General features: G+C 39.1%; 3 protein-coding genes across 3 annotated transcripts; all 3 read left to right on the top strand.

Moving 5' to 3' along the window:
- The first annotated feature begins 2263 nt into the window (after positions 1-2263).
- sike1 (suppressor of IKBKE 1) lies at positions 2264-5212 on the top strand. Its single transcript, XM_072449599.1, has 5 exons — positions 2264-2674; positions 3124-3229; positions 3296-3438; positions 3510-3623; positions 4470-5212. Exons 1-5 carry the CDS (start codon positions 2516-2518, stop codon positions 4656-4658), a joined length of 711 nt encoding a protein of 236 aa, XP_072305700.1. The 5' UTR covers positions 2264-2515; the 3' UTR covers positions 4659-5212.
- Positions 5213-5664: 452 nt separating this feature from the next.
- Positions 5665-7802, top strand: micos10 (mitochondrial contact site and cristae organizing system subunit 10). Its single transcript, XM_072449598.1, has 4 exons — positions 5665-5801; positions 6422-6469; positions 6970-7076; positions 7583-7802. Exons 1-4 carry the CDS (start codon positions 5738-5740, stop codon positions 7589-7591), a joined length of 228 nt encoding a protein of 75 aa, XP_072305699.1. The 5' UTR covers positions 5665-5737; the 3' UTR covers positions 7592-7802.
- Positions 7803-9373: 1571 nt separating this feature from the next.
- Positions 9374-14403, top strand: htr6 (5-hydroxytryptamine (serotonin) receptor 6). The gene is made up of 3 exons (XM_072448556.1): positions 9374-10310; positions 11593-11727; positions 13978-14403. Exons 1-3 carry the CDS (start codon positions 9426-9428, stop codon positions 14332-14334), a joined length of 1377 nt encoding a protein of 458 aa, XP_072304657.1. The 5' UTR covers positions 9374-9425; the 3' UTR covers positions 14335-14403.
- Positions 14404-14768: the final 365 nt, after the last annotated feature.

Here is a 14768-nt window from a genome sequence, read left to right as displayed (position 1 = left end):
TGTATTGTCCAGTCGAATTTAAAGGCCAGAACTGATGGTTAAATGAGATAGAGCAGGGGTGGGCAAACTGCGTTCCGCGGGCCACATGTGGCCCGTTTGTCTTAATAATCCGGCCCGCCAAACATGCCAAGTAATATTTTATTTTTTAAATGTTTTTTTAAATAGTTGTCCTCAGGTATCTGTCTGCACTTGTATCCTTAATAAATATGACGTGAAATGAATTAAAGAATAGATTAAATAGTCTATATTTGACAGAAAAGTGATATTTTATTTGATTTTTTTTTTTTTTTTTCACACCAATGATCGCGGGCCGGCCCTCCGCTACTTGCCTGGATTCGATTATGGCCCTCGAAGGAAAATAATTGCCCACCCCTGAGTTAGAGCTAGGTAACAACAAATAAAATGATAATTTTGTCTGTATAATTACTGTTATTAGCTCATTACATTAGCATAACTGTTTTCCATAAATTTGTAAAATAAACATTTAAAATTGTTCAAACCATGTTCCCCTGTCGACTGTAGCTATTTGGGTTTTTATAACTTGTGTGTTTTCTATGTTTTCACCGTTAACCGTAGCTTACTTTACGTTTTTTCTTTGACTCTCAAGTATATTTTCGTTTTTCTGTTACTTTCGGTTACACAGGAAATTAACTAAATAAATGTACCTTTACAGGGAGAGAGACGAGCGGGAAGGGAACCAGGACAGAAACGCCCCCAAACAGGCGCGCACCCCACTTTGAGAAGCTCTGCTATAGCATTATTTTGCAACTAAATATGATTTGAAAATGGATTAGGAATAGGACTAAAGTATATAAGAGACTAAGGAGGCAGCTAATGGAGCATAATGTAATAGAATATAAGAGGGGCTTGTTGGAGGAAATACTGTGGTAAACTGGGTGCAGAAACATCTGTTCATGTATGGTCCGCTGTAAGATGTATGGCAGGAATTAAACGCACAAGATCTATTCTGGTATTAAAGTGAAGGAGTTGTAGCAGTCAACGATAGTCAGAAGACAGATCTTTTAGCCAGAGCTGTTCAGATAGTCCACAGTGGTGCAAACTTGGGGGATGTTGGATAGCCAGTGGTACGAACTTGAAATAAACTTGGGTAATTCTGATCCTATTAATGTGTTTTTCTCTAAGAAAGAGTTGCTGAAGGCGATAAATAGATGGGCTGATGTATGCATTATTTTTAAACCAAAAATAAGGATGTACTGCATGGAGTTCTTGCATTGGTAAATAATGTGTGGGCAGAAGGGTGTGTTCCAGATGCTTGGAAGAAGGCTGTAGTTATCTCTATTTTGAAACCAGTAAAGGAGGGAAAGAAACCAGGTTCATATAGACTCTTACATCAGTCCTATGTAAGATCATGGAGAGGATGGTGACAGAAAAATCCATCTATAAATTGACGGAAGATAACTGGTTTGTCCCCATGTAGTCAGTATTAACCATGGACTATGACATTAAAAAGCAAATGCATGTAAAGAAATTCTTGTTGCTTTGTTCTTGGATATTGAGGCCCATAATATGCTGTGGAGGGAGGGGCTGCTAATAAAACTATATGATGCAGGTATTATTGGATTAGGGCGTTTTTACAGGGCCGTAATATTCAGGTCGGAGTAGGCAGCACTTACTGTCAAATAATGAGTATTGATCATGGAACACCCCAGGGGAGTGTCATTAGTCCAGTTTTGTTTAATGTGATGGTCAATGATATTTTCATAAATGTAGGGGCAAGGTATGGGATGTCAAGGTATGGGATGTCTCTGTTTGCGGATGATGGGGCTGTGAGGGAGGAATGTCAGACTTGTTTTTAATACGTTGCAAAGCGCATTATAGAATGGGGGAAGCCAGTGGGGTTTTAAAATGTCGGTGGTGAAATCAAAGTTGATGTTTTTTGGCAAAAAGAGGAAGATGGGCCGGTAGTTGAATGACAAAGTGCTGAAAAGGATTGCATCATTAAGATTTTTGGGGGTCCAGCTAGATGAAAAGATGACATGGAGAATAAACATTGGGAAAGTGGCAAATAAATGTAATGAAGTAATTAATGTAACGCAGTGTCTTTCTGGTAGTAACTGGGGGGGGGGGGGTGAGTTGAGTTGGTCATCTCTAGATTATTTGTATTGTTTATGGGGATGTAGCGAAAACAAATCTATTCAAGTTGGAAGTGATTCAGGCTTTTCGACAGTAGACTGCACTAGTAAAGTGTCGTAACAAACTATCACCAATAGGTGGCGCAATGCACCTATTGGTGATAGGACGTGACGTTTCTTCAAGCCTCTCACGGAAACGACAGACTTCACAACAAACAATAGTTTAATTTGATTAATGAGCTTTTATGACGCATGTTTTCATCGCTTGAGAATTAATTTAGGTTTATAAAGATTCACCACGGATAGGCACCAACAAGAGGCCGCTACTTGCTCTACAAAGGGGACATTAGCAAGCTTTCAGCTCGTAACCAGCCGCTCTGTTAGCTTCATAAGTGTGTCACAGGAGCGATTATTTGCAGTAAATGGCCTGCACTTTGGAAAAGGTGTTGGGCGATGCTCGGACTCTCCTGGAAAGGCTCAAAGAGCACGACATTGCGGCCGAAAGCCTGATCGAGCAGTCAGGGGCCCTGAATCACACCGTGCACAGCATGAGAGAGGTGGACAATGCTCCCCCAGAAAAGGTAGGCAACAAATTATCTTTTTTTTCTTTCTTTTACGGTATAGTGTAAAACTGCGACGTACAACTGCAGTATTAAGTATTAAAAGTAACACCACCACAACAACAACAACAACAACAACAACAACAACAACAACAACAACAACTTCTCTTTATCAAGAGAACAACTAGTTACTAGTTGTTCGGTTTAGAAAGGGAAAGAAAATACATTTTACGGCGCATGTCAGCTGCAACAGTGCATTTAGGTAATTTGCTGTAAAGTCTTAAATGTATTTAGGCTAAAAACTAAATTGTTTATTTGTGCATATGACTGGAAGTTTTTTATTTGCACTCTTCACCTTTGTCTTAATCCGTTTTGTGATTGAAGTTTTTTTTCTTCTTCATATGTAGCACTTTGAATTGCTTTGTGTAGGAATGGTGTGCTATAAATAAACTTGCCTTGTCTATTTCCAGCGTATAGAAGATGCATCCGTTATTAAAGAGCTTAGTAAATACAAGCCACATGCTCTTCTAACTCAGGAAAACACTCAGATCAAGGAACTTCAACAAGAAAACAAAGGTACAATATTTTGACCTACACATGTGTTGTAAATGTTCATTATTAATATCACCCCTACCTGCACAGAACTATGGCTGTCTCTTGAAGAACACCAGTATGCCTTGGAGCTCATCATGGGCCGGTATCGCAAACAGATGTTGCAGCTCATGATGGCGAAGAAGGAACTGGACACAAAGCCTGTGCTGACAATGCACGAGGATTACGCTAAGGTATGGTCTGCTGGTGCTTCATTTAGACCGACTGTATGGTATTGAACAAGTGATGTGTTTCTTGTTCTTAGGAGGTGCAGGGTCAACTAGAAAGGATATGCGAGATGGGCCAAGTGATGAGGAAAGCAGTACAAGTAGACGACCAGCATTACTGCTCGGTTAGAGAGAGGTTGGCTCAATTAGAGGTAAGTCAGATGACGTCTGTAATATACATAGTATCAGACTTTTACTTGCTTCTTGTAAATATGCCATTGTTAAATAAATAACCGATTTATATCATTTTAATCATCTTTGAAAATAAATAACATAAAACAATTTCAAATTACATTTGTGTCAGTTGTTCAAGTGCAGTCAACTACAGAACAACTGACACAAATGTAATTGTAAGTTGTAATTTGTTTGAAATCAAGAAAACTAAATATGATCTGAGAGTAAATTTATAATCTGAAGAAACAATTGGGTAGAGCTAATGTAAAAGAAATAATAGTTTTCTGTTCAAAGGGTCGACTTCTGGGATAGTCTAACGGACAAACTTAAGGGAGTAATACTATTTTCCATTTTTTTTAAAGACTGTTCAAGACAATACTATATCAAGAATATTAGAAGGAAATTTAAATAATTTATTTATGAAATCGTTAAAAATGCAACTTTTCTAATGTATCTTCATTTAACAGGGAGATGTGACACTGTAAAAAGGTAGGGGTAATAAACTTGTGGCTTCAGCCTACACCTTTTTGATTTTGTTTCATGTAAAGAAATGTATGCATCATGTACTTTGTTTTAGCTAAATGAAATAAACCCTCTTAAGTGACTCAGGTCACACAGTTTACAGGCAATTAAGACTTGGTTGGCTATTGTCAATGCAGATAAATTATTCACTCTCTCCCCCCTCTGCAAGTGCTACACGCCTTGGTAAAATGATAAAGATACAACTTTAACTACATTTCCATAAATCATCCAGGGCTTGAAACACCACCGCAGATGGTCAGTTGGGATCAAATAAAACTAACACTACTTATATATATTTTCAGATTGAAAACAAGGAGTTACGTGACCTTCTGACCATCAGCAAGGCTTCTGTGTGTACGCCAAAAGAAGATTCTAATGAACCAGCACCATCGAGAATAATCGTTCCCGTGACTGTCACAACAACAGCCACAGTGGAAGAAACAGACATGACCCCAGCCATAACAGCACCACAAGAAGAACATTTACAGTAAAAAAAAAAACATCACCCACCGTTCTAATACAATCATCGATATTTTTATTACACACCTACATGTATTTTGTAGCACCACAAACCTCATCAAACCATCATTGTAGCCTTTCTGTTTTCTCTTCTCTTACTATTCGGCCAAAATTGACTTTTTCTACCTCTTATGTGATCCACAATTTAGCAACGCATAATAATATTTAACAAATAAACATAGCTAAAGCTTTACTGTACCATCTTGTACTTTTTACAATCAATATAACTAATTGTCAAGACTTTTTCACATTTTTCAATAGACAATTTCTATGTTTATTGTCCGTCGTAAATTTATATACATTGTTGGTGTGAATTGTTTTCATTGTGCTTCCAGGTGCCACTTTTTTCTATTAATGTACTTCCGAAATTGATTATGTATACCACTTGTACATGTTTATTTAAAGTTTTGGAAAGTGTGTTGAAAATCACCAGTGTGGTCAGACAATGTACTTTGTCATCTCAGGATATCAGTATTAAAGTGGTTTGTTTGAAAAATACATTAAAATAAAGTTGATATAAAATGTGTATTTTATTATAACAGCTCTCATTGGTGTCTGCATGTTTCCCAGTATATTCAGGATCCAAAAGACATGTTTGTAGTATAGTTAAATGGCTATGTACTAATTAAATACTGGGATCACAATGTATGGAAAACGTTATTCATTTAATTATAATGTTACTTTATACATGTATTTATGCAATGTATGTTAGCTTGCAAAATGTAACTTTAATTTTGTTCAGTCTATTTTTGACCACAAGATGGCGCCATTATTTCATCCCGCTTCTATGAGTTAACCACATTCTGAACCATTTTAACGTAATTCGAACACCACCTTTGCTTATCATATTAATTCACAAGCCCTCATCTGTAACGTATATTCAAAACATTTGCATCTTATTATTCTATGGTTGAACCTCCCTGAATTGTCCCGATAATATGATAGATCCATGGAACTGTCCCGTGTCTTTGAAAGTCTTCTCGTCGCCTACCGCCCGTGAACGCGTCACGTTCGGCTGACACTTGAAGCCTGACCCGTGCTAAAGCTAAGCATGTCTGAAACCGAGCTGGGGAAGAAATGGGACCGCTGCCTGGCCGATGCGGCTGTCAAGCTCGGTAAATATTGACATGTCTTCCGCCTATACATCCAGTCTTATGTCCCATAGTAAAATACGCAAAAAATGTCCTCAGGGTTCATCGTTCCACTCGGCTGTCATTGGCTGTGGCTAACTAGCTAGCAAAGGACGCGGAATGACCACTTGGAATAGTCCACCCTTCTGTTAGAATAAACGGTTCCACCCGTGTCGTTTGTGTGAACGGCTTTATTATCTGTTTTATGTGGGCAGTGCACTGTGTTGATTTATGGTTCATCTTAGTTTGAATGAAATCAAATCGCAGTATAATGCACTAAAAGCTGTGACCACTTTACACATAAATACACATCCTTATATACAGATCATTATATAAATATCCTTATGTACAGATCATTATGTACAAATCATTATGTACAGATCCTTATGTACAGATCCTTATATACAGATCCTTATGTATAGATCCTTATATACAGATCCTTATATAGAGATCATTATATACCCATCCTTATGTACAGATACGTATACACTGATCATTATGTACAGATCCTTATGTACAGATCTTTATATACGGCTCTATTACCGCATCAACTGCAGTGCTTCTTCACCAGACAATGTTCATTCATTTTGCATTGTTTGTTGCAGGCACCGGTCTCGGGATGGGAATAGTATTTTCTGTCCTCTTCTTCAAACGTAAGTCTGAATGAAGTGTACAGAGCTGCAATCGATTATTTGAATTGGTCGATTGATTATTTTGCTTAATTTTAATGCAAGTGAGTCAATTATAAGGATTTGGGGGTGAAATGAGATTCTGGCTTTTTAAGTGAAGTCAATTCACTTTTATTAATTATGTTTTTTTTTTGCACTTTGGGTCAGATATTTGTTCAGAGATGCAGACGTTTTCCAAGAATTTCTTTCGTCAAATACAGCCATAAATGTATTCTATTGTTTTATTGTTTTAAAAGATGCATAGTGTGAAGTGGGGCATCAGGCAATATAATTTTATAAAATATGCTAGTTTGCCTCCTTGATTTCAAGTCAAGTGCCTTCACTTCGCTATATTTTATGTCACTTGTGGCATGTAAATGAGAGTGGATGTAGTACACTTGGATATGAGAGGTCTGTGTTTTGGTCAAGGACGGGAAAGAAAAAAAAGTTTCATAGTGCATCAATATATTTGTTTCCGTTTGTAGGACACACATGGCCAATCTCTCTGAGCTCCGGTGTAGGTCTGGGAATGGCCTACGCAAACTGTCAGAATGACCTAAGGTCACATTACATGGTACGGAAAATTGAAAAGGTTAGTGTCCATTTTAGATAACTACACAAAACTCTGATCATGGTTTTTTGGACTAAAACTGGCCACATTGTCAGAAACACTAAACACTCAATGGCAGCAATTCTATGCATTTTCTGCACTTGCTGTTGTCAAACCTGCTGCATTACAAAAAGATGGGGATAATTTAATTACTAAATTGTTACCAAAATATCTTTTGGTTCACTACTTTCTCGTTTCTATGGATCAGTTATTACTTTGCCTAATGTTCAGAGACGAGGAGAAACATGCAAACACCACACAGAAAGGCCCGGGCCGCGAACCTGGAACCTTCTTGCTGTGAGACAAAAGTGCTTGCCACTTGTATTATGTCTTTTTATTATGTCTGTAACCACGAATATAACTTAGTTTAGACCAAAAACTATTATATATTCAATTAACACTGTATAAATATTGGGGCACATTTGTTCATTCAGTTTGGCGTCCTAATCACTTCATTTCCTACCTAATCTGTTCTGTTTTTCCCACAGGAGGCGTAGCTGCACTTTTCTTCCACGTTTGTTTTGTTGTTCCTCTGGGAAAGTCATCATTATTGCACTGTTGTCGAACATCTCGTTCTCGTTCATGTCTGTATCATTTATGTGCGTCTAATCACATTTATTTAATGCAATGGAAGTGTTATTCCAAATATTTTTGATGAATGAAACCTAATACCAACAATGTATGCTAATAAATGAATACAAAAATTCACATTGATTTGGTAAAGATGTATTTCTGATTACTCGTGGGAGGATGTGTGAAGCGCTCAAGATGTCACTGTACCATAAGGAGGTGGGCTCGGTGCGGCAGAGGGGGTTCGGAGGTTGACAGATGACAGTCCTGCACCAGTGGACATTAGTCAGCTCTGGGGACGCTTTAGGAAAGGGAAACTATGGTTGTCAAGGCAAAAGTTAATTAAAATTTGTATGTATGGTAATAAAACATCTCCCCCCATTCCTATTAGGTTTGATGACATTCACCAATTAAACAGCAAAGGGAAATTTGAAACTAATACTTATAACGAGCGTGTAAAACATTGAACAGTGTATTCCCAGTGTCACCAACAATATTTTTGTACACATCATTACACACACTTGATTCAACAAATTAGTTTTCTCAATATGTTTAATTGAACTGCAGTTACAGTTTGCGTCCATGTCTGTTCCGCAGTGTAAGATAACAGAATATTGTTTTTGTATTGTGTGTAATCTTATAAATATTATGAAACACAAAAGGTAAATTCCATACTGCAATAAAGCCTTTTTAATGCTCTTTTTGGGTGTATTCTTATTAGTTTAGCAAATGAAAGAAACTGTAATCAAAGGGTTCATTACTCTGTGTCTCTGGCTTGCAACAGATTCAATTATGTCACAAAAGAGAACAGTTTGATAAGGAGGGAACTTTCAGGCACCAATATTCTGAAAGCGGCAGTACTTGAGTAAAATCAAATTTACCGCAAAGATTTTTGTACCCTCAAAAATCTAGGCAGCAATCAAAATTAATGAGTAAGTATAGTAAAAATCACATACTCGTTCAGTGGCCAGACAGCACAGTGAATCAGTAAAAATCCCATGACCAAACATGGCAGGAGACCACCCCCGGCCGTTCCTATGATTAGACTGATCATCGCCTGGCTGTGATTGTGCTTTAACGGCTCCAGCACGCTTCAGGCTTACAGACGGCGCGAGGTGCGCTGGAGTGGCCGACACAGGGATTAAAGACAGCGAGACCGCTACCTGTAGAGCTCTTAGGGACAAAACCATGCTCGGAAAGGCAGCCTCACAAATCATTCCTATTCATATCTGCTCCTTGAATAAAAGGCAACAGTTCTGCCAAAGGGATTTACAAATGCACTTGTACCAGGTGAGGCAGGAGGATTAAAAGAACTGCTCCACTCTTTCTCGTGCGGCTCTTCTCTCCGCGAGTGCCCTCCTCCAGCTCCAGGGAAAGCTCCGAAACTCACAGTCAGAAGCTCACTCTGGCTCTGAGCTGTGAATGAGAGAGGGAGACGGGCAGGAATGGAGACATGAGGAAACTCGATTTGGGGATTTCTTTCACTTCAAGATGATCTGAAGATATTTGGATACACATTTTTTGTGTTTTGTATTTTGTTTTTCTCATTCAACCTAAGATCAATAAGCACCTGAGATGAAATGGCATTTTTCACAAAACGGTAGAGTGCAAAAATAGTCACAATCACAAAAAAGAAGATTTTTTAAAAAGCCTTTTTGTTTAAATTTCTTCTGTAAACATGAGATAACTTGAATTGGATAAACTTATTTTCTGAAAAGCAAGCTGAAGATCCGAAGAGCACCTGACGATCACCAGAAGACCATGGCAGATTCTCATTTACCCGCCTCTGCAGGAAACCTGAGCAGCACAGCCTCCTCAGCCAGTGCTTGGGACATCACTGGCAGTGGTCCATGGTTGTTAGCGTTCATGCTAGCCATAATTATTCTGATGACTGCTTGCGGAAACGTGCTGCTCATCGCTTTAGTATTCGCTCACCGCTCTTTACGCTGCACCTCCAACTGTTTCTTAGTATCGCTGTTCTTCTCTGACCTCATGGTGGCGCTAGTAGTGATGCCCCCTGCCATGTTGAATGTACTGTGTGGGGCGTGGGTCCTGTGGCCTGCTTTCTGCCCCATTTGGCTTTGTTTTGATGTCATGTGTTGTAGTGCATCCATTTTGAACTTGTGTGTGATAAGTTTGGACAGATACCTCTTCATAATCTCGCCACTGCGTTACAAGCAAAGAATGACCCCACCTCGGGCATTACTCTTAGTGGCAGCAGCTTGGGGGTTAGCGGCTCTAGCGTCTTTCCTTCCAATTGAGCTGAAGTGGCACAGTTTGGGTCACTGGAGCGGACCTTCACAGAGCAATTTGAGCTACTCAGACAATCTTTACCCCGAGTCCTACTTTCAGCTGTCACCGGGGGGACTTTCCTTTCAATGTCGCTTGAGAGTGACCCTACCGTTTGCCCTGGTGGCTTCAGTGCTCACCTTCTTTTTGCCCTCAAGTGCCATTTGCTTCACATACTGTCGGATACTTCTGGCAGCAAGACGGCAGGCGAAGAGAGTGGCCGCGTTGAGCCACCCGCCGCACCCTCACGCCTCTCTGGGGGAGCCCTCGAGACCACCTTCACCTGGGGCCATAGCTGGAAACCCAGATGGAGATGATTGTAGTCACCACGGGCCATTGGTCGCACAGAACGCACCGGTAAGAAATAGAAAACAAACAAATGATTTTCTCAGGATACTGTATGAAAACAGAAAACCATTCTATATTTAGCCAATGCAGAGACATCTTAGGCCAAACAAAGGTTTCTGAGGAGGGATTGTGTCTTGCTTTGGCTGTCACTTGAATGCATAAACCAAAATACTTCTTGCAATTCATAATATTTTTTTCTATAAATTGACCAATATTTCCAAGCAAAATCAAATCACAATATTTTCAGGTTTTATAAAATTAACCTAGTAAACTAAGTCTAACATTACATTCTAAAATTACCTGAAAGAATCAGAATCAGAAAGGGGTTTATTGCTGATTTCAAATTTGATCAAATATGAATTTTGTTATGTCGCTTTTATTCACAACTATTGAAAAAGATTGTAAAGTTTTATCGTCTATTAAATTATCTTAATCACCTGGCAAGTTCAACATTCAAAGTTCTGGCTCTGAGGTAGTGAATGCACAATATGAGCAAATAATGTCTAATGTGAACAGAACTGTGAGACCTATTCAAAATCAGGTTCATTGGCCCCTGTTAAAACACAAAATAAAAGGTTCTTTATCCGTATCGAAGAATAGACAAAATATACAATGTGATAAATAGTTAGGAGGTGTGAGGTGTGCAAAAAAGCCAGTCTCACAATAATTAGGGACAAAGAGCAGCATTTGAATGGGCTCCAATATAGCTTTGATGAATGTTGTTGTAACCTTGTCTGCTCTGAATGACTCACTCTTTTGCATAACTCTTTTACTTGCGGCGACACAGATTCTTTTATGGGCTGTGTAAAAATTATGTTTTGAATTAAGGTAATTATTTACACAGAGTAGGATATAAAACCTGAGTACCCGGACTCAATTCGCAGATTAAGAATGACTCCTAGACAAAACAGGGATTACACCGACTTTTAATTACTTACCATAAGATTTTTCCTGAAACTATAATAATTTCAAGAATAACACCAATCATAATAAATGGAATGAAAATTACTGTAATGTATAAAGACTGTAACATAGTATTATTGTCTTGGAAGTGCAGTTGGCGACACGTGCCCAGTTAGAATGATCGTTTTAGAGCAGCAAACAGTAACTTAATTATAAATACATGTTGTCGTGTGTGAGCATCAGTGTGAAAAAACAATGCAGTCTGTCGCCTTCGCTTTTAGAACCGACTCCCGACACCTTAGAGCACGTAACCGCCGCTAATGAAACGTGTGATCCTCCGCTTTCCTTCCCGAACGCACTAACCTCGGACCTCCTGTCGCCCCCGCAGCATTCAGTCACCAGTGAGCGGCGCCTGGCTCATCGTCAGGGTCGGAGGGCGCTCAAGGCCAGCCTCACTCTGGGGGTGCTCCTGGGGCTCTTCTTTAGTACGTGGCTCCCATTCTTCATCACCAACATGGCCCAGGTCAGTGGAGGCTACGGTGTATAAGTATGGTAACCGTGTTAATAGCCCTGTTCAAGCATCACAAGATAACAGATTGTGCACAATCCTCTTTTGGTAGCAACTGGTAAGTGAATGATTATGAGTATTTAGGGAACAGAGGGAATGGTTTTGAATTCAATTGGACCATCACTGTTGTGTATTCCCTTCATACGAATGTTATTTCCCCATAGAGAAAGATGATTATGTTTGCTACCCAGGCAAAAAATGTGAGTAAAATAAATACATCTATAAAAAACAAATAAATGCATACATACATAAATATATTTTTAAAAGTGTATAAAGTGTGTTTGTCTTGTGTTTTTATAATTACCCTTGTTGTTCAGTCTGAATTATTATTGTTACTACTTTTTGCATTGTTGTTGTCTGTCAATTGAATGTCGAATGTGGAATGAATGTGAAGTGTTTTTTTTTTTTTTTTTTTTACAAAGATGCTGAATAAAAAATGAAAAAAAGCAACAACAACAAAAAAACTAAATTTCATATATTGATTCGCCTTGTATCAATTTCAGTTTTTCTGTTTGTATTACAACTAAACGTAAAGTAGTTCAAAAGAGTTAACACAACTACAGTATTCCTTTCAAAATGATAGCTGACATTTATAGCATAATTTAACCTTCTGTGAATAAGATGTTAACACGCCTAAACGCAATGGCAGGCTTTTGTCAAACCACCCCTATGAATCTGAATCGTTATTTGTTTTTGTCATTTTTCCCACAAAAACAAAAAAAACACACTTGGATACCAATCTATTTTAGTGTTGGCCAGTCTTTTAGTCGTCACTGCGACAGGGAAAAGGATTGGCATTTGAGCTTTTTGCAAGGCTGACTCATCATTTGAAAACAACATGAAAACGTGCCATATATAACCATCTTTTGAGATACTTGGATCCGATCAGACATTACTCACAGCAAACAGTGTGCGGTGCAGAAAACCTGGGCGAGAGCAAATGAATGTCAAAAATCGTCTAAATTTGTCATGTTAATTGCTTTTTTGGAGGCTTCGGTGATGCGGCCGTTCTGATAATCCGCCTGTGCCCACTCGCCCCCCTCCCCGCCGCAGACATGTAGAGCCTCACAGACTCCAGTGTGTCTGCGCTCTCCTTCCTTTTTCGCACTCAATGTGGTGTGTGAAACGCAGCCCTCCCTCGCTCCTGTTCTCACCGCCTCATCTTCATAGTATTGGAAGCTCTCCTCCAACAGCTGTCTCCTCCTTCACTGTTACCTCTCTGCCTCCTGTCCATTGCATTACTAATACATACAGTTCATTTGAAAAGCAACAATGTCATGATTACCCAATGTTTCCGTTTCGACTCTTATCTTAATCTGGTGAAATAAACTGTTGACAGGTTCTAGTCGTGTATGGCTTAAACCAAATGTTACAAATGTTTTCGGCATATCTTTTCAAATCATTGGAACATTTAGACAAAATAATATGCACTTTCATAAAAAATCTATTCAAGTTATCAAAATAAAACCATAATAATGAGAAACAGTTAAGACAGGCAGTGGAAAATGTAAATGATGTACAATGTCAGAGTTTTGGATTATAAAACACTAACCTGCTTGTTTTCATGAAAATGTTATTTCCTTGCCTGGAATGTTCCTCAGTATGGCATTGTATCTCCATGGTGACAAGGTGATGGCAGCACCAGTCCATGTTACAGGTCCGATTTGTGGAGAGGTGACCCTGCCCGTTTTTTTAAAAGAATTTGTGAGCATTAAAACCTCCATATTTAAATACATTCTAGATATAATATACAGCACATGAGACGTTTGTACAGCAAACAATTTCTAGCATCACAGTTTGGCTTTTATCACAAAACCAATTCGATTGTATAACTTTCTCAACACAGCTTTTATCTTACAAGGATACTGGTAAATTATTGAGACGATTGAGAGTAAAACAATGTCTTGTGGTTCTATTTTTCAGCAGCTCTAACCTATTTTATATATACACATGTAACACAGAAGATGAAATGAACCAAACCTTGGTATGGAGTTCAAAAGTAAAAAAGGAAAAAAAGAAATTCACATCACAAGCAAAAGAGCTTATTTTGAATCTGCTCTTTTGCTTGTAAAAGTGAATCATGTCTGTCTCGTTATTTTTTCTAAAACAAAAGAAAACTGGTCAGTTGCTGCGGAACACGACGATGACAGTTTATACAATCGTTTTCGCATGTATAAATCTGTATTTCTCCATGTGTCACCCTAGGCCGTGTGCGAGTGCGTCCCGGTGGCCTTGTTTGACGCCATCACCTGGCTGGGCTACTGCAACAGCACAATGAACCCCATCATCTACCCTCTGTTCATGAGGGACTTTAAGCGCGCCCTGGGGAAGCTCTTACCCTGCTGCTCGTCTCAGTTGCCCCGTAGACCATCGCCCGCTCTGTCCCTCTCGCTCCGAAACTCCGGGGAGCCCAACATGGTCAGCAGCCCGCCGTCTCCTCTGCCCTCCGATCCCATGCACCCTCCTGCCACCGCCACGGATGCCGTCAACCTGCTGGACGCCGCGCACGCTGGCATCGAGCTTCCTCTGCTCCTGCCAAACCAAGTGGACACGCTGGACTGAGGTGGTGGACCAAAAGGAGAAATTACAACATTATATTATTATTGTAGGAAGTGAAAAATGACACAAAAACACATTAATAATAAGTTAAACTAGTAAAGGCAAACAGTCAATATTTTGTGCATTGTATCAAAGTGCACTACGTAAGTTTCCTAGAGGGGAAACTTAAGCATACAGAAAAGTTAAGTAGTGCATCTTTAAAACAGATTAACTTTTTAATTTAGATAATCTATTGAAGGAGTCATGAAGAGACATAAATGTTCACATTCTTACAAACACGTTAACAAAAAGTGTGTGATTCTTCAGTGGCTGAATGAGTCGTCCTGTTAGATGCTGCACAGGCTGGATTCTTATGCCAAATTAAGCACAAATTTAGGAGCTGGTAATGAAACAATTGCAGATTTCATTGTTTGTAGTCGTTCAAAGAAAACAGAGGA

This window comes from Eucyclogobius newberryi, unplaced genomic scaffold (assembly GCF_026437365.1).
Source record: "Eucyclogobius newberryi isolate DKJ021-1_F unplaced genomic scaffold, fEucNew1.0.hap1 SCAF_17, whole genome shotgun sequence".
Classification (NCBI taxonomy): Eukaryota; Metazoa; Chordata; class Actinopteri; order Gobiiformes; family Gobiidae; genus Eucyclogobius; species Eucyclogobius newberryi.
The sequence above is the reverse complement of the archived record's forward strand: the minus strand, read 5'-3'. Positions and strand labels throughout refer to the sequence as shown.

Bases quoted from the DNA above. Each gene is read 5' to 3' on its own strand.
- htr6 (XM_072448556.1), top strand. From the start codon at position 9,426: ATGGCAGATTCTCATTTACCCGCCTCTGCAGGAAACCTGAGCAGCACA. The intron at 10,311-11,592 runs GTAAGAAATAGA...TCGCCCCCGCAG, and splicing joins TGGTCGCACAGAACGCACCG to CATTCAGTCACCAGTGAGCG. The intron at 11,728-13,977 runs GTCAGTGGAGGC...GTGTCACCCTAG, and splicing joins TCATCACCAACATGGCCCAG to GCCGTGTGCGAGTGCGTCCC.
- sike1 (XM_072449599.1), top strand. From the start codon at position 2,516: ATGGCCTGCACTTTGGAAAAGGTGTTGGGCGATGCTCGGACTCTCCTG. The intron at 3,439-3,509 runs GTATGGTCTGCT...TCTTGTTCTTAG, and splicing joins TGCACGAGGATTACGCTAAG to GAGGTGCAGGGTCAACTAGA. The intron at 3,624-4,469 runs GTAAGTCAGATG...ATATATTTTCAG, and splicing joins AGAGGTTGGCTCAATTAGAG to ATTGAAAACAAGGAGTTACG.
- micos10 (XM_072449598.1), top strand. From the start codon at position 5,738: ATGTCTGAAACCGAGCTGGGGAAGAAATGGGACCGCTGCCTGGCCGAT. The intron at 5,802-6,421 runs GTAAATATTGAC...TGTTTGTTGCAG, and splicing joins CGATGCGGCTGTCAAGCTCG to GCACCGGTCTCGGGATGGGA. The intron at 6,470-6,969 runs GTAAGTCTGAAT...TTCCGTTTGTAG, and splicing joins TTCTGTCCTCTTCTTCAAAC to GACACACATGGCCAATCTCT.